This window comes from Nomascus leucogenys, chromosome 6, assembly GCF_006542625.1.
Source record: "Nomascus leucogenys isolate Asia chromosome 6, Asia_NLE_v1, whole genome shotgun sequence".
Taxonomy (NCBI): domain Eukaryota; kingdom Metazoa; phylum Chordata; class Mammalia; order Primates; family Hylobatidae; genus Nomascus; species Nomascus leucogenys.
Window position 1 is genome coordinate 60,581,827 of NC_044386.1, and position 22,329 is coordinate 60,604,155.

Below are 22,329 nucleotides of genomic sequence, written 5' to 3' on the forward strand. Positions count from 1 at the left end.
AGATGGAATTTCACCATGTTGCCCAGGCTGGTCTTGAACTCCTGAGCACAAGCAATCCACCCGCCTCGGCCTCCCAGAGTGCTGGGATTACAGGCATGAGCCACCGTGCCTGGCCCCATTTTTTAAAAATTACAGGCCGGGCGAGGTGGCTCATGCCTGTAATCCCAGCACTTTGGGAGGCCGAGAAGGGTGGATCATGAGGTCAGGCATTTGAGACCAGCCTGGGCAACATAGTGAAACTTCGTCTCTACTAAAAATACAAAAAATTATCCAGACATGGTGGCGGGCGCCTGTAATCCCAGCTTCTTGGGAGGCTGAGGCAGGAGAATTGCTTGAACCTGGGAGGCGGAGGTTGCAGTGAGCCAAGATCGCACCATTGCCCTCCAACCTGGGTGACAATGCGAGACTCCATCTCAAGAAAAAAAATTACAGTGTTCTTCTCTGTCACTTTTTTTTAAAAAGTTTAGAAATTTTCATTACAAAAGACTAACCAAAAATACCCTGCCTTAGAATGCAAGTACGTGTGCCTGGAAGTATTAGTCCCTGACACCTGTGTATAAGTTAGGTCTGCAGGTTTCCTGTGTGTCAGGAAATACATGAATCAGGGGAGGGTCACGTGGTAATAAACATGGCTTCCTAAGCAGTTGCCTCAGGGGAGTGGGCATGGTAGACAAGTCTTGATAAATTTGTCTTTACAAGCAGATAAACTGCCTTTATAGGCCAGGCTGATAGCAGTTTACATTCGGACACACCCAGACACTGGGGGCACTGGTCCCATGGGAGCCATGGATAACTGACCTCCAACTCTACCAGCTGGGACTCTGCCCCCAGTAGTGCTACGCTCTGAGTAAGAATCCCTGCCAGCCAGGGACCCTGCTTCTGCGGAATCTGACCACAGCTTCTCAGAGCCCAGAGCGGATGTAGCCCCAGGAAGGTGGGATACACAGGGATCTCAGGTGAGAACAACTCAGGTCCCGTTCCAGAGCTGGCCATAGAGCAGCGATTGGAGCCCTGTACCCTTCAGGACCCCAGGGCCCTTTCCTCCTCCTGGGGCATGGCAGCCTCTTGACCTTTGCTCATCTGCAGTTTATGCCACTTTGGGCCCTAGAAGCTGCAGAAAGGGAGGCTGGGGCATGGCTCTGGAGTGCCACTCACTGGCTGGCAGTGAGGAGCCAGGAGACTGGCATTCCCAGCACCAAAGTCCTATTGATCTTTGCCCTTGCCCCTCCCTGGGAGCCTTGGCCCTCCTCCTGCCTTCATTCTTCTCTGCTGGCCTCTCCTGTTCTCTGTCTCCTCACTTCCCTCCATGGCCCTGCTCTGAACTGGTGGTTTTTCCCAGCTCCTTGCCCAGACCTATCCTTCCATGCTGTCTTCAAGCCCTGCTTCCTGCACATCTCCCAGCCCAGACGGGGAGAACCCACGTAAGAAGGTCCACTGGGCTTCTGGGAGGAGGAGGACATCATCCACAGACTCAGAGTCCAAGTCCCACCCGGACTCCTCCAAGATACCCAGGTCCCGGAGACCCAGCCGCCTGACAGTGAAGTATGACCGGGGCCAGGTCCAGCGCTGGCTGGAGATGGAGCAATGGGTGGATGCTCAAGTTCAGGAGCTCTTCCAGGTGGGTAGCACAGCGGAGAGTGGGAGGAGATAGGGGGCCTGGGGCCCACCCAGGGCACTGAGACCTTCACAGGAGCTGGAGGGCTGATGTGAGGTGCTTCTGTGAAGAGAAAGCTTTTGTAACTGCTGAAAGAAAGAAGCATCGGTTTGAAGTGCAGAAGTCTGCCTCCCTCTAGGCTTGGCTGTGCCTCTAATGCTCTTTGTGATCTGGAAAAGGTCTTTTAACATCCCTAATCTATAATAGGGCTGTTAGTGCCTGTTATATCTCCTTTATAGGACTTTCTGAGGCTCAAGCGAGACAATAGAAGGGAAAATGCTTGGTCACACTATTTTTCAAAATTTTACATCTTTTTTTTTTTTTTTTTGAGACGGAGTCTTGCTCTGTCGCCCAGGCTGGAGTGCAGTGGCGCAATCTCAGCTCACTGCAAGCTCTGCCTCCCGGGTTCATGCCATTCTCCTGCCTCAGCCTCTCCAAGTAGCTGGGACTACAGGCGCCCGCCACCATGCCCGGCTAATTTTTTGTATTTTTAGTAGAGACGGGGTTTCACCGTGGTCTCGATCTCCTGACCTCGTGATCCGCCCGCCTCGGCCTCCCAAAGTGCTGGGATTACAAGCGTGAGCCACCGTGCCCGGCGAATTTTATATCTTTATTTACTCCCATCCTCAATGCACATACATGTCCAGAGCTACATTTTCTTTTCTTTTCTTTTCTTTTTCTTTCTTTCTTTTTTTTTTGTTTGTTTGTTTTTGAGACAAAGTCTTGCCCTGTTGCACAGGCTGGAATGCAGTAGTGCAATCTCAGCTCACTGCTCTGCCTGCTGGGTTCAAGCCATCCTCCCACTTCAGCCTCCTGAGTAGCTGGGACTACAGGTGCGTACCACCACGCCTGGCAAATTTTTTTGTAGAGACAGCTTTTCACCGTGTTGCCCAGGCTGGTATTGAACTCCTGTGCTCAAACAGTCTGCCTGCCTCGAACTCTCAAAGTGCTGGGATTACAGGTGTGCACCACCATGCCCAGCCTAGAGCTACATTTTCCAATTCTGTAGCCATCAGCCATGTGTAGCTGTTTGACTTTAAATGAGTTATAATTAAATAAAATTATTCAGTTCCCCAGTCACATGGGCCACATTTCTTTTTTCTTTTTCTTTTTTTCTTTCCGTTTTTTTTTTTTTTTTTTTTTTTTTTTGAGACAGAGTCTTGCTTTGTCGCCCAGGCTGGAGTGCAATGGCGCAGTCTCGGCTCACTGCAAGCTCCGCCTCCCAGATTCACGCCATTCTCCTGCCTCAGCCTCTCCGAGTAGCTGGGACTACAGGCGCCCGCCACCACGCCCGGCTAATTTTTTTGTATTTTTAGTAGAGACAGGGTTTCACCGTGGTCTCGATCTCCTGACCTCGTGATCCGCCCGCCTCGGCCTCCCAAAGTGCTGGGATTACAAGCGTGAGCCACCGCGCCCGGCCTTCTTTTTTTCTTTCTTTTTTTTTTTTTTTTTGAGACCAAGTCTTACTCTGTCACCCAGCCTGGAGTACAATGGCGTGATCTTGGCTCACTGCAACCTCTGCCTCCCAAGTTCAAGCAATTCTCCTGCCTCAGCCTCCCGAGTAGCTGGGATTACAGGCATGCACCACCGTGCCTGACTAATTTTGTATTTTTAGTAGAGATGGGGTTTCTCCATGTTGGTCAGGCTGGTCTCGAACTCCCAACCTCAGGTGATCCGCCCACCTCAGCCTCCCAAAGTGCTGGGATTACAGGCGTGAGCCACCGCGCCCAGCCAACATGGGCCACATTTCAAGTGTTAAATAGCCCCATGTGGCTAGTGACTACTATGTTGTCAGCACAAATATAGAACATTTTCGTTATTTCAGAATGGACAGTGCAGAACTAGAATGTTAAGAGTAACCAAAGTTGAGTGCTAATACCGGGACCTAAGCAATCTTTGACCCTGGCTCTGACTAACACTCTTCAACCCCACTCTGGGAAAAGGACAGATCTTGGTCCCTGGTCACTGGAAATGGCACTTTCTTACTTACATACCTTCAAACCTGGATTCTAGAGAGGTAACAACTGCTGTTCCAGCAATAAGAATAACATTCTGAACACTTAACTACGTGCTAGGCACAATGCCAGGCACTGGCATGCATTCTTTCATTTAATCCTCCCCACAACTCCATTAAACAGGTACTGTTTTCCTTTTTTTTATAGAGATGAGATCTTGCTATGTTGCCCAGGTTGGTCTTGAACTCCTGGGCTCGAACGATCCTCCAATCTTGGCTTCTCAAGGTGCTGGGATTATAGGTGTGAGCCACCATGCCTGGCCAGCAGATACTGCTTTACAGCTGAGGGAATGGAGGTTTACAGATGTTGAGTAACTTGCCCAAGGTCACACAACTAGGAAGCCTTGGGACCAGGTGTGGAACCTGGCCATTTATTTGAGCAGCCAATGGTTCTCCACACCTGAAATACTTAAGAAAAAAAACAGATACCCCGGCTCCTCCTCAACTGAATTTAAATCTACTACGGTGGAGTCCAGATACTGGGCATTTTTTATAAGCTCCACAATTGGTTCTAATGTGTGGCTTGGCTAAGAACCATAGGCCAAGCTAGCCAGGAGTTCAAAATATGTTGTCCTTGTTTCTCTTTCTTGTTGACTCAGATCCTATCTTTTTGGGGCAGCAGGGCCCTATAATTCCTGTGGGTAAGGGTTATCAGCAGTCCTAGGGTTGCAGGTGGTGAAGAATGATTGATGTGACCCAGTCTATCTCAAAACTAACTGGGTCATGTGTCAGTTTGGTCAAGGTGTTGACCAAAGATGCAGCATCCCAAGCATCTACCTCCCAAGCCCACTCACTGAGGGTGGGGAGACCCCTTGGAGCTGGGAGGCAAACTATCTTGGCCTGTGTCTGCTCTGACCTTGCAGGACATATCCACTACTCTTCCCTAATTCCAGCACTCTCCACTGGATCAGTTTCAATTTCAGATTGTTTATTGTGCACTTGCATACAGTCTCAAATTTCTGACACTCCAGGGCAAATCCTTCCAGGCATCAAAGAAAGACAGTAGCTAAAGAACCTTGTTTTGCAAGATGAAAGTGGAGGGCTGGAGGCTGTACAGTAATAAGCCTGTAACACAGAAAGCAAGACATGTGGGAGGAGCGCTCCAAGGCAATGACTGGAATAAAATGCCTGGCCTGTGACTGCCATGGTAATTGTCCAAAGGTGCCAGGTGGCAGTTTCTCTCCCAATCCCTGCTCTTTTCAGCAGGAAGCAGTTAAGTGGCTGGGGAAGCCCCAGGTGGTTGGTCATCTTGGGCAGAGGTCAAGACAGCACAGTCTCCAGCCTTACTCTGCTCCATTCCAGTTTATGGAGAGCCCCTGCCCACCCACCAGGGCTCTACCCCAGACACCCGCCTTAGACAGCAGCAGTGGGAAAGCATATAAGGATGCAACACTTTACTTGTTTAGTATCTTGGGACCAATCTTCCTTTGTTGGAGGGCCCTACCTCTTCTCCCTGGATGTGCAGCCTGGTATGGGGTCTTCGGAGGAACCAAGTCTGGGGACGCAGACTTGGGGTCCTAGAGCTCCTGTTGTCCGGAGGTAGAGCATGATTTGCCTTCTAAGTAGGGACTTAAACACGCATGAGTTTCTTCTATTTTATGGAGACCCTTGCCCAACATGCACCCCTTTTGTTACCATCACCTCTATTTCTTTTCTTTTCCTTTTTTTTTTTTTTTTTGAGACAGAGTTTCACTCTTGTTGCCCAGGCTGGAATACAATGGCACGACCTCGGCTCACTGCAACCTCCGCCTCCCAGGTTCAAGTGATTCTCCTACCTCAGCTTTTCAAGTAGCTGGGATTACAGGCGCCCACCACCACACCTGGCTAATTTTTTGTATTTTTAGTAGAGATGGGGTTTCACCATGTTGGCCAGTCTGGTCTCAAACTACTGACTTCAGGTGACCCACCCGCCTCAGCCTCCCAAAGTGCTGGGATTACAGGAATGAGCCACCGCGCCTGGCCTGGCATCCCCCATTTCTTGTCACTTTAGAGCCAAACTCCTTAAAGGACTTGTCCACACTCACAGCCTTATTTACTTTTTCCCTGCCTGTCATCAGTCAATCCACTGGAATCCGGCTTCTGTTTCCACCACTCTGTTGAGAGCTCCAGCCAAGGTCACCAGTCACTGCCTTGGGGGTAAATCTAATGTTCACATTAGCAAGGGACACTGTTGACCATCCCAGAGTTTTGAAACATTCCTTTCCTGTAGCTTCCTTTTTGATATAGTAACATTTTTAAATTAATAATTCTATTAAGCTTTTGACTTAAAAAAAGTATTGTCAGCTGGGCGCAGTGGCTCATGCCTATAATCCCAGCACTTTGGGAGGCTGAGGTGGGCAAATTGCCTGAGTCTAAGAGTTCGAGATTAGCATAGGTAATATGGTGAAACCCTGTCCAAAAAAATACAAACAATTAGCAGGGTGTGGTGGTGTGTGCCTGTGGTCCCAACCACTTTGGAGGCTGAGGTGGGAGGATTGCTTGAGCCTGGGAGGTCAAGGCTGCAGTGAGCCATGATCGTGCCACTACACTCCAGCCTGGGTGACAAAGCAAGACCCTATCTCAAAAAAAAAAAAAAAGTATTGTCAATGAATGTGTGAAACAAACATTTGTGTTTAACTTGATTGCCTCTATAAGAAAAGGAAAGAAAATTGTTGGTTCATCTGAGCCTTATTTCATTGCTGGTCTCCCTAGTGGAGAGGTCAGGAGTAAGGGCCCTGGGTATGGAGAGGAGGTAAGAAAGGGAGTCAAATCAGGCAGCAGCTTCCAGGAAACCACCCTACGTGACATAGAGTCACATGTTTCACACTTGTTCATCTCAGTAGGGGTTGTTTTATATATCTACTTATGTTCTGAGAGTTCAAAAATTATTTGAGGGCAAGAGTATTTGGACTGTGATGTGAGCCCATATTCTCAACACCAGATTGCAGTAGTAGTCCTTATTTTTTTTTTTTAATAGAGATGGAGTCTTGCTATGTTGTCCAGGCTCGTCTTTAACAACTGGGCTCAAGCAATCTTCCCACCTTGGCCTCCCAAAGTGCTGGGATTACAGGGGTGAGCCACTGCACCCAGTCTGCAGTGGCAGTCTTGTACTCAGTAATACACATACATTATATTCAATATATAGTCATGCCCTGCTTAACCACAGGGATACATTCTGTGAAATGCTACATTGTTAAGCAATTTCATCATTGTGCAAACATCATAGAGTGTATGTACACAAACCTAGATGGTATAGCCTACCACACATGTAGGCTATATGGTGTAGCTATTATTCCTGGGCTACAAACCTGTACAGCAGGTTACTGTACTGAATACTGTAGGCAGCTGTAATATAATGCTAAGTATTTATATATCTAAACATAGAAAAGGTATAGTAAAAATATGGTAGAAAAGATTTTAAATGGCACAACTATATGGGTTACTTACTATGAATGGAGCTTGCAGGACTGGAAGTTGTTCTGGGTGAGTTGGTGAGTGAATGGTGAGTGAATGTGAGGGCCTAGGACATTACTGTAGATTTTATACTGTACACTTAGGCTGCACTAAATTCTTTTTTTCCTGCTGGGTACAGTGGCTCATAACTGTAATCCTAGCACTTGAGAGGCCGAGGCAGGAGGATTGCTTGAGCCCAGGAGTTCAGGACCAGCCTGGGCAACATAGTGGGACCCCACTCTACAAAAAAAATTTTTTTTAATTAGCCAGGGGCCAGGCGCAGTGGCTCATGCCTGTAATCCCAGCACTTTGGGAGGCCGAAGTGGACGGATCACCTGAGGTCAGGAGTTAGAGAGCCCAGTCAGCCTGGCCAACATGGTAAAACCCCGTCTCTACTAAAAATACAAAATTAACCAGGCATGGTGGTGGCCACCTGTAATCCCAGCAACTTGGGAGGCTGAGGCAGGAGAATCGCTTGAACCCAGGAGACAGAGGTTGCAGTAAGCCAAGATTGCACCATTGCATTCCAGCCTGGGTGACAAGAGCAAAACTCTGTAAAAAAAAAAAAAAAAAAATTAGCTGGATGTGGTGGTGTGCACCTGTAGTCCCAGCTACTTGAGAGGCTGAGGTAGGAGGATTGCTTGAGCCCAGGAGGTTGAGGCTGCGGTAAGCCATGATTGTGCCACTGCACTGCAGCCTGGGTGACAGAATGAGACCTTATCTCAAAAACAAAAACAAAAACAAGAAAACACTCCACAGAACAACAACAAACAAAAACAAAAAAACACTCCACAAAACAACAATAACAACAAAATGTCTTTTTAAGTTTTAAAAAACTGGTCTTGAGGCCAGGCATGGTGGCTCACGCCTGTAATCCCAGCACTTTGGGAGGCCAAGGCGGGTGGATCATCTGAGGTTGGGAATTTGAGACCAGCCTGACCAACATGGCGAAACCCCGTCTCTACTAAAAAAATACAAAAATTAGCAGGACATGGTGGTAGGCACCTGTAATCCCAGCTTCTCGGGAGGCTGAGGCAGGAGAATCACTTGAACCCGGGAGGCAGAGTTTGCAGTGAGCTGAGATCACGCCATTGCACTCCAGCCTGGGCAACAAGAGTGAAACTCCATCCCCCCCCAAAAAAAATCTGGTTTTGAACTCCTGACCTCAAGCGATCCTCCTGCCGTGGACTTTCAAAGTGTTGGGATCGGCGGGGCACGGTGGCTCACACCTGTAATCCCAGCACTTTGGGAGGCTGAGGTGGGTGGATCACGAGGTCAGGAGATTGAGACCATCCTGGCTAACACGGTGAAACCATGTCTCTACTAAAAATACAAAAAATTAGCCGGGCGTGGTGGCAGGCACCTGTAGTCCCAGCTACTCAGGAGGCTGAGGCAGGAGAATGGCGTGAACCTGGGAGGCAGAGCTTATGGTGAGCCGAGACTGACCACTGCACTCCAGCCTGGGTGACACAGCGAGACTCTGTCTCAAAAAAAAAAAAAAATACAAATCAAAGTGTTGGGATTATAGGCATGAACCACCATAACCAGCTGCTACACTAAATTTATAAAAATCTTTTTTTCTTTCTTTTCTTTCCTTTTTTTTTTTTTTGAGACAAGGTCTCACTATGTTTCCCAGGCTGGTCTCGAACTTCTGGTCTCAAGCAATCTGCCTGCCTTGACCTCCCAAAGTACTGGGATTACAGGCATGAGCCACTGTGCCCAGCCTATAATTTTTTTTTTCTTTCTTCAGTAATAAGCTAACTTCAGATTACTGTAACTTTTTTACTTTATAAACTTAAATTTTTTTTTTTTTAAATAGAGATGGGGTCTGCCATGTTGCCCAGGCTGTTCTCGAACTCCTGGACTCAAGCAATCCTCCCACCTCAGCCTTCCAAAGTGCTGGGATTACAGATGTGAGCCACTACACCCGGCCCTAAGCTTTTTAATTTTTTAACTTTTTGACTGTTTTGTAATAACAGTCTAAAACACAAACACATTTTACAGTTGTACAGAAATATTTTCTTTCTTTATATGCTTATTCTACAAGCTTTTTTTTTTTAGACAAGGTCTCACTTTGTTACCCAGGCTGGAGTGCAGTGGCATGAACATGGCTCACTGCAGCCTCGACCTCCTGGGTTCAAGTGATTCTCCTACCTCAGCCTCCCAAATAGCTGGGACTACAGGCGCACAAGACCACGCCTGGCTAATTTTTGTATTTTTTGTAGAGATGGGGTTTCACCATGTTGACCAGGCTGGAGCTTTGTTCTATTTTTAAAATTTTTAATTTTTTTTTAACTTTTTGAACTTTTTTTTTAACCGAATACATAAGCACATACATTAGCCTCAATAGGATCAGGCTCATCAATATCACTATCTTCCACCTCCACTTCTTGTGCCACTGGAAGGTCTTTAGGGGCAATAACAGGCATGCAGCTGTCATCTCCAACAGTGCCTTCTTCTGGAATACCTCCTGAGGAATCTCCCTGTGACTGTTTTACAGTAACTTTTTTGTTTGTTTAGTGAGTAGAAGAACACCCTAAAATAATGATAAAAAGTATAGTATAGTAAACACATAAACTAATATAGTTATTTATTATCATTATATGTATTCTGTACTGTGCGTAATTGTATGTGCTATACATTTATACAACTGCAGTACAGTAGATTTGTTTACACCAGCATCACAAATATGTAACTAATGCCTTGCATTATGACATTATGACGGCTACAATGTCACAAGGCAATAGGAAACTTTCAGCTCCATTATAATCTCCTTTTTTTTTTTTTTGAGACAAAGTCTTGCTCCGTCACCCAGGCTGGAGTGCAGTGGTGTGATCTCAGTTCACTGCAACCTCCTCCTCCCAGGTTCAAGCGATTCTCCTACCTCAGCCTCCTGAGTAGCTGGGATTACAGGCACGGGTCACCACACTAGGCTTATTTTTGTATTTTTAGTAGAGACAGAGTTTCCTCATGTTAGCCAGGCTGGTCTCAAACTCCTGACCTCAGGTGATCCGCCCACCTTGGCCTCCCAAAGTGCTGGGATTACAGGTGTGAGCCACTGCTCCTGGCCTCCATTATTTTATTTTTTTTTTTTTTGAGATAGATTCTGGCCCTTTGACCCAGGCTGGAGTGCAGTGGCTTGATCTTGGCTCATTGCAACCTCCACCTCCTGGGCTCAAGCCAGCCTCCCACCTCAGCCTTCCAAGTAGCTGGGAGCACAGGCACAGGCCACCACACCCGGGTAATTTTTTCATTTTTTGTAGAGACGGGGTTTCATCATGTTTCCCTGGCTGGTCTCAAACTCCTGAGCTCAAGTGATCCACCTGCCTTGGCCTCTGAAAGTGTTGGGATTACAGGCATGAGCCACCGAGCCCGACCCCATTATAACATTATGGGATTACCAATTGTTCTTTTTTTTTTTTTTTTTTTTTTTTTTTGAGACGGAGTCTTGCTCTGTGCCCCAGGCTGGAGTGCAGTGGCGCGATCTCCGCTCACTGCAAGCTTAGCCTCCCGGGTTCACGCCATTCTCCTGCCTCAGCCTCTCCGAGTAGCTGGGACTACAGGCGCCCGCCAACACGCCCGGCTAATTTTTTTGTATTTTTAGTAGAGACGGGGTTTCACCGTGTTAGCCAGGATGGTCTCGATCTCCTGACCTCGTGATCCGCCCGTCTCGGCCTCCCAAAGTGCTGGGATTACAGGCTTGAGCCACCGCGCCCGGCCTGGGATTACCAATTGTATATGTGGTTAGTTATTGACTGAAACATCGTTATGTGGCACATGACTATACATATATTGAATATCAAAAATGATATAATGATGGTTTGGGGGGCAAGACTGATACTTTTTTATTTTTTATTATTATTTAATTTATATATATATGTGTGTGTGTGTGTGTGTGTGTGTGTGTGTGTGTGTGTGTGCCTTCCTGGTTCAAGCAATTCTCCTGCCTTAGCCTCCTGAGTAGCTGGGATTACAGGCATGCCCACCATGTCTGGCTAATTTTTGTATTTTTAGTAGAGATGGGGTTTCACCATGTTAGCCAGGCCGGTCTTGAATCCCTGACCTCAGGTGATAACCACCTCAGCCTCCGAAGTGCTAGGATTACAGGCGTGAGCCATGGTACCTGGACTGGTTCTTTTTTTCTTCTTATTATTTTTTTTAATGGAGAAGAGTTCTTGCTATGATGCCCAGGCTGGTCTCAAACTCCTGGCCTCAGGCACTCTCCTGTCTTAGCCCCCACCAAAGTGCTGAGATTAAGGCATGAGCCACTGTGCCTGGCTGGTCCTTTTAGTTATTTATTTATTTATTTATTTATATTTTTATTTTATTTTGAGACAGAGTCTTGCTCTGTCACCCTGGCTGGAGGGCAGTGGCATGATCTTGGCTCACTGCAACCTCCACCTCCCGGGTTCAAGCCATTCTGCTGCCTCAGCCTCCCGAGTAACTGGGATTACAGGTGCACGCCAGAACACCTGGCTAAATTTTTGTATTTTTAGTAGAGACGGGGTTTCACCATGCTGGCCAGGCTGGTCTCAAACTCTCAAACTCCTGACCTCAAGTGAGCCACCCATCTCAGCCTCCCAGAGTGCTGGGATTATAGGCGTGAGTCACTGTACCTGGCCTGATTCTTTCTTTTATGTTCCATATCTCTCATTACTGTGTTTATGTTTTCCTTGTCCTCTAATTCTATCATTTATGTCTTTTCTGGGTCTGCTTTTTAAGTTTTTTAATCTAGGCCAGGCTCGGTGGCTCACGCCTGTAATCCCAACACTTTGGGAGGCTGAGGTGGGTGGATCACCTGAGGTCAGGAGTTAAGAGACCAGCCTGCTCGGCCGGGCGCGGTGGCTCACGCCTGTAATCCCAGCACTTTGGGAGGCCGAGGTGGGCGGATCACGAGGTCAGGAGATCGAGACCATCCTGGCTAACATGGTGAAACCCCGTCTCTACTAAAAATACAAAAAAATTAGCTGGGCTAGGTGGCGGGTGCCTGTAGTCCCAGCTACGCGGGAGGCTGAGGCAGGAGAATGGCGTGAACCCCAGGGGGCGGAGCCTGCAGTGAGCCGAGATCGCGCCACTGCACTCCAGCCTGGGTGAAAGAGCGAGATTCCGTCTCCAAAAAAAAAAAAAAAAAAGAGACCAGCCTGCTCAACATGGTAAAACCCCATCTCTACTAAAAATACAAAAACTAGCCAGGCGTGGTGGCACGCACCTATAATCCCAGCTACTTGGGAGGCTGAGGCAGGAGAATTGCTTGAACCTGGGAGGCAGAGGTTGCAGTAAGCCGAGATCGTGCCACTGCACTCCAGCCTGGGCAACAGAGTGAGACTACATCTCAAAAAAAAAAGTTTTTAATCCAAAGTGAGAGGGAGAGCAGCAAGATTGTTAAGGGACAGAAGGAGCTTGGTCTGCTTTTATTGACTAATTTCCCTCTTGGTTATAGGTCACATTTTCCTGCTTCTTAGCATGACTAGTAATTTTTTATTAGAAACTGGACATTGTACATTTTATGTTGAGTGACTGAATTTTTAGTTTGGCTTTGTTCTAGTAGGTGGTTAAGTTACTTACGGTTCAGCTTGATCTGTCTGAGCTTGCTTTTAAGCTTTGGTAGGGTTAGTCTAGAGTAGCCCCCTTTTTTTTTTTTTTTTTTTTTTTTTCTGAGACTGTCTCGCTCTGCCGCCCAGGTTGGAGTGCAGTGGCGCAATCTCAGCTCACTGCAAGCTCCGCCTCCCAGGTTCATGCCATTCTCCTGCCTCAGCCTCCCGAGTGGCTGGGACTACAGGCGCCTGCCACCACGCCTGGTTAATTTTTTTGTATTTTTAGTAGAGACAGGGTTTCACCATGTTAGCCAGGATGGTCTCGATCTCCTGACCTCGTGATCCGCCCACCTCGGCCTCCCAAAGTGCTGGGATTACAGGCGTGAGCCACCGAGCCCAGCCTAGAGTAGTCTTTAATCTAGAGAATAATTTATCCCTCTAGTGAAGCCTGACCTTTGTTATTATTATTATTATTATCATTATTTTTTGAGACAGAGTCTTGTTCTGTTGCCCATGCTGGAGGGCAGTTATGTAATCAGGGCTCACTGCAACCTCAGCTTCCCAGGCTCAAGTGATGCTCTTTCCTTAGCTTCCCTCGTAGCTGGGACTACAGGAGTATGCCACCACACCTGGATAATTTTTAAACTTTTTTTGTAGAGACGGAGTCTCACTATGCTGCGCAGGCTGGTCTCAAACTCCTGAGCTCAAGTGATCCTCCCCTGTCAGCCTTCTGAATTCTAGGATTATAGGCAGAAGCCACCATGCCCAGTAAGCATGACCCTTTTGAGGTCTGTACTGAACTCCTGCATGATCAACAATAACTGTCCACTCTGGTTGAAACTCAGTTTGTCTCCAAGTGCTGTGTGGAGTCTCGGAACTGTTTCCCTCTCTGCCTTCAGTGCCTCATAGTATCTGGTCTTGTGAAAATTTTACTCTATGAATATGCATCTTAAGATTTCAACAAAGATTCAAGAGAACCTTTATGCAAATTTCTGGAGGTCTCTTTCTGCATACCTCCTTCCTTCCCAGAACTTTGTCCAGCAACTTCCAGCCATCTCACCCCTCTTAAACTCTGATCTGTCATATCAATTTAGCAAGACCACTGTGCTCTGTTTGGGATCACTCTGCTCTGTGATTTGGAAGTTGCCTCCAGGAAGAAATCTGAGGCAATGGGAGTTTACCTCTTTTGTGTCCCTCATCTCTGGGATCACAGTCCCGAGTTACCTGTCATCCAATGTCTGAAAACATTGTTCATATATTTTGTCTAGTTTTCTAGTGACTTAAATTGTGAGAATAAACTTCATCATGACCAGAAGCATAAATATCTCATTAACTTGGCCTTCAGGTCTCAGATTAGAGCTCACTGCCTAGGAAGCCTTCCTGAACCCCAGGCTTGGTTAAGTTCCCCTCCCATGTGCTGCCATAGTATCTCATCAGGGTGCCTATCATGCTGTATTGTTTTTTGTCTTTTTTTTTTTTTTTTTTTTGAGACAGAGTCTCACTCTGTTGCCCAGGCTGGAGTTCAGTGGTGCGATCTTGGCTCACTGCAATCTCAGCCTCCCGAGTTCAAGCGATTCTTCAGCCTCAGCCTCCCGAGTAGATGGGATTAAAGGTGCCCGCCACCACGCCCAGCTAATTTTTTTGTATTTTTAGTAGAGAAAGGGTTTCACCATATTGGCAAGTCTGGTTTCGAATTCTTGACCTCAAGTGACCTGCCTGCCTAAGCCTCCCAAAGTGCTAGGATTACAGGCATGAGCCACTGCACCTGGGCTCACCCTGTATGTTAACTGCCATTTCACTTGTCTGTATCCCTCAATAAATTATAGGCTTTTCAAGGCCAGGGTCCTCCTCTCTGTCTTGCTATATGTATCATCACGATGCTGAGTACATAGGATGCACTCAATAACAAGGCAGAGGCCAGGCCTGGCCCTGCCTCTCCAAAGAAATACAAAAATTTGCCAGGTGTGGTGGAGCATGCCTGTAGTCACAGCTACTCAGGAGGCTGAAGCAGGAGGTTTTCTTGAGCCCAAGGAGCTTCAGGCTGCAGTGAGCTATGATCGCACCAATACACTCCAGCCTGGGTGACAGAGTGACATCGTGACACCTTGAATAAAAAAAAATGAATAAAAATAAATAAATGCTGAGTAGATGACCTAGAGATCAAGGAAGCAAAGGGGAAAATCTAGATCTTAAGGTGAAAGGGCTAACTTAGGCACTATTTATTTTTAAAAAGGTATGGAAGGACCAAAATAGTTAAAGTGGTTATCCACTGGCAATGGGAGCAGTGAGAAGGTAGGTGAGGTTTCTTTTTCATTTTCTTTTACTTATTTTCTTTCTTTTCTCTTCTTTCTTCTTCTTCTTCTTTTTTTTTTTTTTTTTTTTACAAAAGCAACTTTATTGAAGTATAATTGACATAGCATTAAATTTGCACTTTTTCTTTTTTTTTGAGATGGAGTCTCCCTCTGTCACCCAGGCTGGAGTGCAATGGAGAGATCTCAGCTCACTGCAACCTCCGCCTCCCGGGTTCAAGCAATTCTCCTGCCTCAGCCTCCCGAGTAGCTGGGATTACAGCCGCAATCCACCATGCCCAGGTAATTTTTGTATTTTTTTGTAGAGATGGGGTTTCACCATGTTGGCTAGGCTAGTCTCAAACTCCCAATCTCAGGTGATCCACCCGCCTCGGCTTCCCAAACTGCTGGGATTACAGGTGTGAACCACCCCACCTGACCTTAAATTTGCCTTTTTAAGTGTGCATTTGGATGTGTTTTGCCATACGTAACTACCACCCTAATCAAGATAAAGAACATTTCTATCATCCAAAAAGTTCCCCAAGTAGCACTTACCTTTAAACAAATTATATAACTTAATTACTTTTTTTTTTTTTTTTTTTTTTTGGAGACAGAGTCTCGCTCTGTCTCCCAGGTTGGAAGCTCCGCCTCCCGGGTTCACGCCATTCTCCTCCTGCCTCAGCCTCCTGAGTAGCTGGGACTGCAGGCACCCACCAACAGGCCCGGCTAATTTTTTTGTATTTTTTTTTAGTAGAGACGGGGTTTCACCGTGTTATCTAGGATGGTCTCGATCTCCTGATCTCGTGATCTACCTGCCTCGGCCTCCCAAAGTGCTGGGATTACAGGCGTGAGCCACCGCACCTGGCCTATATAACTTAATTACTTATTATGTCTTTTTTTATTATGTCTCCTTGACTGCCACCATGATATAGACTTTTTGAGGCAGGATCTTTGTTTTGCTCACTGAAGTTCCCAAGTTCACAATGCCAGGTAAATAATAGGCACTGGGCATGTATGTTGAATAAATTCCAAAGGATTTGATCAAATGTGAAAGGTGAAATTCTCGGTCAGGCGCAGTGGTTCACACCTGTAATCCCGGCACTTTGGGAGGCTAAGGCGGGCAGATCACTTGAGGTCAGGAGTTCAAGACCAGCCTGGTCAATATGGTGAAACCTCATCTCTACTAAAAATACAAAACTTAGCCGTCATGGTGGCAGGTGCCTGTAATCCCAGCTATTCAGGAGGCTGAGGCAAGAGAATTGCTTGAACCCGAGAGGTGGAGGTTGCAGTGAGCCGAGATCAAGCCACTGCACTCCAGCCTGGGCAACAGAGACTCCATCTCAAAGAAAAAAAAATTTATGGCCGGGCACGGTGGCTCACACTTGTAATCCCAGCACTTTGGGAGGCCGAAGTGGGTGGATCACGAGGTCAGGAGATCGAGACCAGGCTGGCTAACATGATGAAACCCTGTCTCTACTAAAAATACAAAAATTAGCTGGGCATGGTGGCGGGTGCCTGTAATCCCAGCTACTCGGGAGGCTGAGGCAGGAGAATGGCGTGAACCCAGGAGGCGGAGGTCGCAGTGAGTTGAGATCGCACCACTGCACTTCAGCCTGGGCAACAGAGCAAGACTCCGTCTCAAAAAATAATAATAAATAAATAAATAAATAAATAAATTAAATAAATAAAAATACGAAAATTAGCCAGGCCCAGTGGCGGACTCCTGTAGTCCCAGCTACTCAGGAGGCTGAGGCATTGAGAATCACTTGAACCTGGGATGGGGCAGTTGCGGTGAGCTGAGATTGTGCCACTGCCCTCCAGCCTGGGCAACAGAGTAAGACTCTGCCTCAAAAAAAAAAAAAAGTGAAATTCTCAAACCAGTGAAAAATTGTAAACGTGAATATAAAATATGTATCCAAGTCAGTATGGGAAGAACTTGTTAAGCATTTAAAAAAAAAAAGGCCGGGTGCAGTGGCTCACACCTGTAATCCCAGCACTTTGGGAGGCCAAGGCGGGCGGATCATGAGGTCAGGAGATCGAGACCATCCTGGCTAATATGGTGAAACCCCGTCTCTACTAAAAATACAAAAAAATTAGCTGGGTGTGGTGGTGGGCGCTTGTAGTCCCAGCTACTCGGGAGGCTGACGCAGAAGAATGGCATGAACCCGGGAGACGGAGCTTGCAGTGAGCCAAGATTGCTCCACTGCACTCCAGCCTGGGCGACAGAGCACGACATGGGTGGATTGCTTGAGCTCAGGAGTTAGAGACCAGCCTGGGCAACACGGTGAAACCACATCTGTACCACAAATATAAAAATCAGCTGGGCGTGGTGGTGCACATCTGTGGTCCTAGCTACTCAGGAAGCTGAGGCGGGAGGATTGCTGGAGCCTGGGAAGTTGAAGCTGCAGTGAGCCGTGATCGCACCACTGCACTCCAGCCTGGGTGACAGAGCGAGACCCTGTCTGAAAAAAAAAAAAAAGCGCCGAGCACAGTGGCTCATGCCTGTAATCCCAGCACTTTGGGAGGCCAAGGCAGGCTGATCACCTGAGGTCGGGAGTTCGAGACCAGCCAGACCAACATGGAGAAACCCTGTCTCTACTAAAAATACAAAATTAGCCAGGCATGGTGGCGCATGCCTGTAATCCCAGCTGCTCGGGAGGCTGAGGCAAGAGAATTGCTTGAACCCGGGAGGCGGAGGTTGCGGAGAGCCGAGATCATGCCATTGCACTCCAGCCTGGGCAACAAGAGCAACACTCCATCTCAAAAAAAAAGCAATACACACTGGAAAATACCATTAGATTCAACTATATAAACACATACATGTATTTCCCCAACAGCACCGCTCCAGCACAATAGCTATTTCCATCATATGTGGAATCTAGGGTTAATCTAAATTCAATAAATTAAAGAGTTCTTAAATCAGTAAGAAAAAAACTGAAAATCTCAACAGAAAAATGGATAACATATCAGTTCTTGAAGTGTGGTCTGGTGACCCATGGAGGTTCCCAAGAACTCTTTCAGAGGTTCTGTGATTATTTTCATAATAATGGTAAAAATTTTTTTTTTTGAGAAAGAGAGTCTTGCTTTGTCGCCCAGGCTGGAGTGCAGTGGCGCAATATTGGCTCACTTCCCGAGTTCAAGCCATTCTCCTGCCTCAGCCTCCCAAGTAGCTGGGATTACAGGCGCATGGCACCATACCTGGCTAATTTTTGTATTTTTAGTAGAGATAGAGGTTTCACCAAGTTGGCCAGGCTGGTCTCGAACTCCTGACCTCAAGTGATCCATCTGCCTCAGCCTCGCGCCTGGCCAATGCTAAGATTTTGTTTGCCTTTTTCGGTATGTTGACATTTGTGCTGATAATGCAAAAGCAACAGTGGCCCTTCACATGAATCAAAAAGGTGGCACTAAATTGTACTAGTAGTCGTCTTCTTCACTACTACATCGTTTTCACTTAAGAAAGTCCTCTTCATCTGTAAAATGGGTAAATGAAAAGATAACAGAAAGAATGTCCTTGTTGAAGCAGTAAAATATTAATTTTATTAATTATATTTGAGCTCATGTCCTTTTTTAATAGGCCTGTTTTTTAGAGCAGTTTTAGGTTCACAGACAAATTCAGCATAAGGTAAAAGATATTTCCCATATCTCCCTGCCCCCACATATGTATAGCTTCCCCCAACATCCCCCACCCAGCAGCAAGGTTATATATTATTTGTTACAATCGATGAATTTACATTGACACATCATTATCAACCAAAGTCCATGGTTTAAATTAGGCTTCACTGTTGGTGTTGTACATTCTATGGTTTTGGACAAATGTGCATGACACGTATTCACTGTTATAGTGTCATACAGAAGAGTTTCACTGTCCTGAGAATCCCCTGTGGTCTACTTGTCCCTCCTCCCTCTTACCCCTGTGGCAATCACTGATCTTTTTACTATCGCCATACTTTTTCCAGCAGGTCTTACTGTTGGGATCATAGAGCATTTAGGTTGGCTTCTTCTTTTTTTTTTTTTGAGACAGGGTCTCTACCTTTTTGCCCAGGCTAGACTCCTTGGGACTATACAGGTGCATGCTACTGTGACTGGCTTCAAACTGGCTTATTTAACTGTCATATGCATTTTAGGTTCCTCCGTGACTCTTCCTGGCTTGATAGCTCATTCATTTTTGCAGTGAATAATATTCCATTCTCTGGACATACCAGTTTGTTTATCCATTCACCTACTGAAGACTATCTTAGTTGCTTCCACGTTTTGGCAATTATGAATAAAGATGCTATAGATCATCTGTGTGCATGTGGTTTTTTTTGTTTTTTTTTTTTGAGACGGAGTCTTGCTCTGTCGCCCAGGCTAGAGTGCAGTGGCGCCATCTTGGCTCACTGCAAGCTCCGCCTCCCAGGTTCACACCATTCTCCTGCCTCAGCCTCCCGAGTAGCTGGGACTACAGGTGCCCACCACCATGCCCGGCTAATTTTTTGTATTTTTAGTAGAGACGGGGTTTCACCATGTTAGCCAGGATGGTCTCAATCTCTTGACCTCGTGATCAGCCCGCCTCAGCCTCCCAAAGTACTGGGATTACAGGCGTGAGCCACCGCGCCCAGTCATCTGTGTGCAGGTTTTTGTGTGAATGTGTTTTCATCTCATTCGGGTAAATACCAAGGGAGTGCAATTAATGGACTGCATGGTAAGAGTGTGTTTAGGGCTGGGCATGGTGGCTCACGCCTGTAATCCCAGTGCTTTGGGAGGCAGAGGCGGGAGGATCACTTCAGACAGGAGTTTGAGACCAGCCTGGACAACATATTGAGACTTCTGTCTCTACAAAAAAATAAAAAATTAGCTGGGTGTGGTGGTGTGCACCTGTGGTCCCAGCTACTTGGGAGGATCCCTTGAGCCTGGGAGGTCAAGGCTGCAGTGAGCATTGATCATGCCATTGCACTCCAGCCTGGGTGACAGAGCAATACTTTGTCTCAAAAAAAAAAAAAAGTTTAGTTTTGTAAGAAACCACCAAACTGTCTTCCAAAGTAGCCATACCATTTTGCATTCCCACCAGCAATGAATGACATGAATGAATGAATGTTTTAATTTGCAATTCCCTAATGACATGTGATGTTGAGCATCTTTTTATACACTCACTTTTCATCTATATATCTTATTTAGTGGGGTGTCTGTTCATATCTTTTGTCCATTTTTCAATTGTGTTGTTCATCTTCTTCTTGTAATTTAATTTTTTTTTTTTTTGACAGTCTTGTTCTGTCACCCAGGCTGGAGTGCAGTGTTTGCGATCCATTCTCTACAACTTCTGCCTCCCGGGTTCAATCGATTCTCCTGCCTCAGCTCCCGGAGTAGCTGGGATTACGGGTATGCGCAACCACACCCAGCTAATTTTTGTATATTCAGTAGAGACGGGGTTTCACCATGTTGGCCAGGCTGGTCTCGAACTCCTGACCTCAAATGATACACCCGCCTCAGCCTCCCAAAGTGCTGAGATTACAGGCATGAGCCACTGTGGCCAGCTTTTGTTTTGTTTTGAGACAGAGACTTGCCCAGGCAGGCTGGAGTGCAGTGGCACGATCTTCGCTCACTGCAACCTCCACCCCCTGGTTGAAGCAATTCTCCTGCCTCAGCCTCCCGAATAGCTGGGATTACAGGTATGTGCCACCAGGCTCGGCTACTTTTTGCATTTTTAGTAGAGACAGGATTCGCCATGTTGGCCAGGCTGCTCTCGAAACTCCTGACCTCAAATAATCCACCCACCTCAGCCTCCCAAAGTGCTGGGATTACAGGCGTGAGCCACTGTGCCTGGTCAATAATTCTTTGTATTTTTTTGGGTAACAGTCCGTTATCAGATGTCTTTAACTTTTTTATTATTTTTATTTTTTTTGCGACGCAGTCTCCCTCTGTCACCCAGGATGGAGTACGGTGGCACAATCTCGGCTCACTGCAACCTCTGCCTCCCAGGTTCCGGGTTCAAGTGATTCTCCTGCCTCAGCCTCCCAAGTAGCTGGGATTACAGGCATCCATCACCATGCCCGGCTAATTTTTGTATTTTTAGTAGAGACAGGATTTCACCATGTTGGCCAGGCTGGTCTTGAACTCCTGACCTCAGGTGATCTGCCTCCCTCGGCCTCCCGAAGTGCTGGGATTACAGGCATGAACTACTGCACCCGGCCAAAATATAGTATATGTTTAGTAAATTACTGTTGAATGGAAAACCGAATGGGTGTTCTGAGTGAGGAGAAAGTCTAACCATGGGAAATTGGAGAGAGATGGGTTGAGTCCCTGACAGTAACCTTCATTCCAGCACCGGCTGGTCAGGCCCCTCTGAGACCCATGTGATTTCCCAATAGGATCAAGCAACCCCTTCTGAGCCTGAGATTGACCTGGAAGCTCTCATGGATCTATCCACAGAGGAGCAGAAGACTCAGCTGGAGGTAGGATGGGGGCTAGAAGCTGGCCTTGGGTCAGTGGGAACCCAGAAACCCAGGTTCTGCCTCCTTTGGTGGAGTGGAGAGAACCAATCCAGAGGGGAGAATTCTTGGGAGATTGGTGGGGACTTGCGGAAAAGTGCTATGACTTGGGACCCTCTCTGTGTTCTCTCCTATCTAGGCCATTCTCAGGAACTGCCCCCACCCCACAGAGGTAAGGGATGTTCTGCTGGTCTGGGGTAAGAGGAGGCCCAATGGGGGAGGCAGCTAATGAGTAGTATTTGAAGGGAAGGTTTGGCTGTGGGTCCTTCTCCCTTCTCTGGGAAGTCAGGGGCAGGGGAAGATTAGGGAGGGCAGGGTAGGGGGTGAATTGTGACCCCAAGCCTTGGTCTCACTCCTCTTTCTCCCTCAGGCTTTTATCTCTGAGCTGCTCAGTCAACTCAAGAAACTCCGGAGACTCAGCCGGCCTCAGAAATAAGCCTGAGAGACCATCTTTAGCAGCCTCAGCACTGCCAGGCCTGCCCTGAAACTCCAGATCTGGCTAAGAGGGAAATAGCTCCTTGGGACACAAACAAGAAATGTGGACAAGGAGGGACATTTGCATACTCCTACTGTCTGTGCGGTCACAGCTAGTTTCTGTCAGCTGGGCTCTCTGGGAGAGAGCTGGCTGTTGTCCAGTGCCTTCCTTGGCAGCCAAGTGGATAAAACCTTTAGGAGCCCCAGCTCAATGGAGTGTGGAATATATTTGTGCTGAGGGACAGGGGAAGGAGAGAATGAAGTGATACACAGGAAGGCCACAACCTGTCACTTGGCTGTGCCCACACACCTCATCCATCCATCCATCCATCCATCCATCCAAAGGACTCGAGAATTCAAAGACAAAGGACACAGCTCCACTTCAGAGAGATCACAATCTAGCAAGGCCTCGGGGCCAAGCAGACATTATCTGCCTAAGGTACACAGCCTCCTGGCATAACCAACAAGA

General features: G+C 47.0%; 1 protein-coding gene across 2 annotated transcripts; it reads left to right on the forward strand.

Annotated features, from left to right (window-relative positions):
• The first annotated feature begins 1,295 nt into the window (after positions 1 to 1,295).
• Positions 1,296 to 22,064, forward strand: PPP1R14D (protein phosphatase 1 regulatory inhibitor subunit 14D). Of its 2 annotated transcripts, XM_030813801.1 has the most exons (6): positions 1,364 to 1,618; positions 17,999 to 18,029; positions 20,193 to 20,277; positions 21,267 to 21,350; positions 21,526 to 21,558; positions 21,757 to 21,871. In XM_030813801.1, the coding sequence occupies exons 1-6, from the start codon at positions 1,364 to 1,366 to the stop codon at positions 21,869 to 21,871; spliced, it is 603 nt and encodes a 200-aa protein (XP_030669661.1). The 2 variants fall into 2 exon arrangements, with proteins under 2 accessions (XP_030669663.1, XP_030669661.1); XM_030813803.1 differs by lacking the exons at positions 17,999 to 18,029; positions 20,193 to 20,277 and having other exon boundaries at positions 1,296 to 1,618; positions 21,757 to 22,064.
• The last annotated feature ends 265 nt before the right edge of the window (positions 22,065 to 22,329 follow it).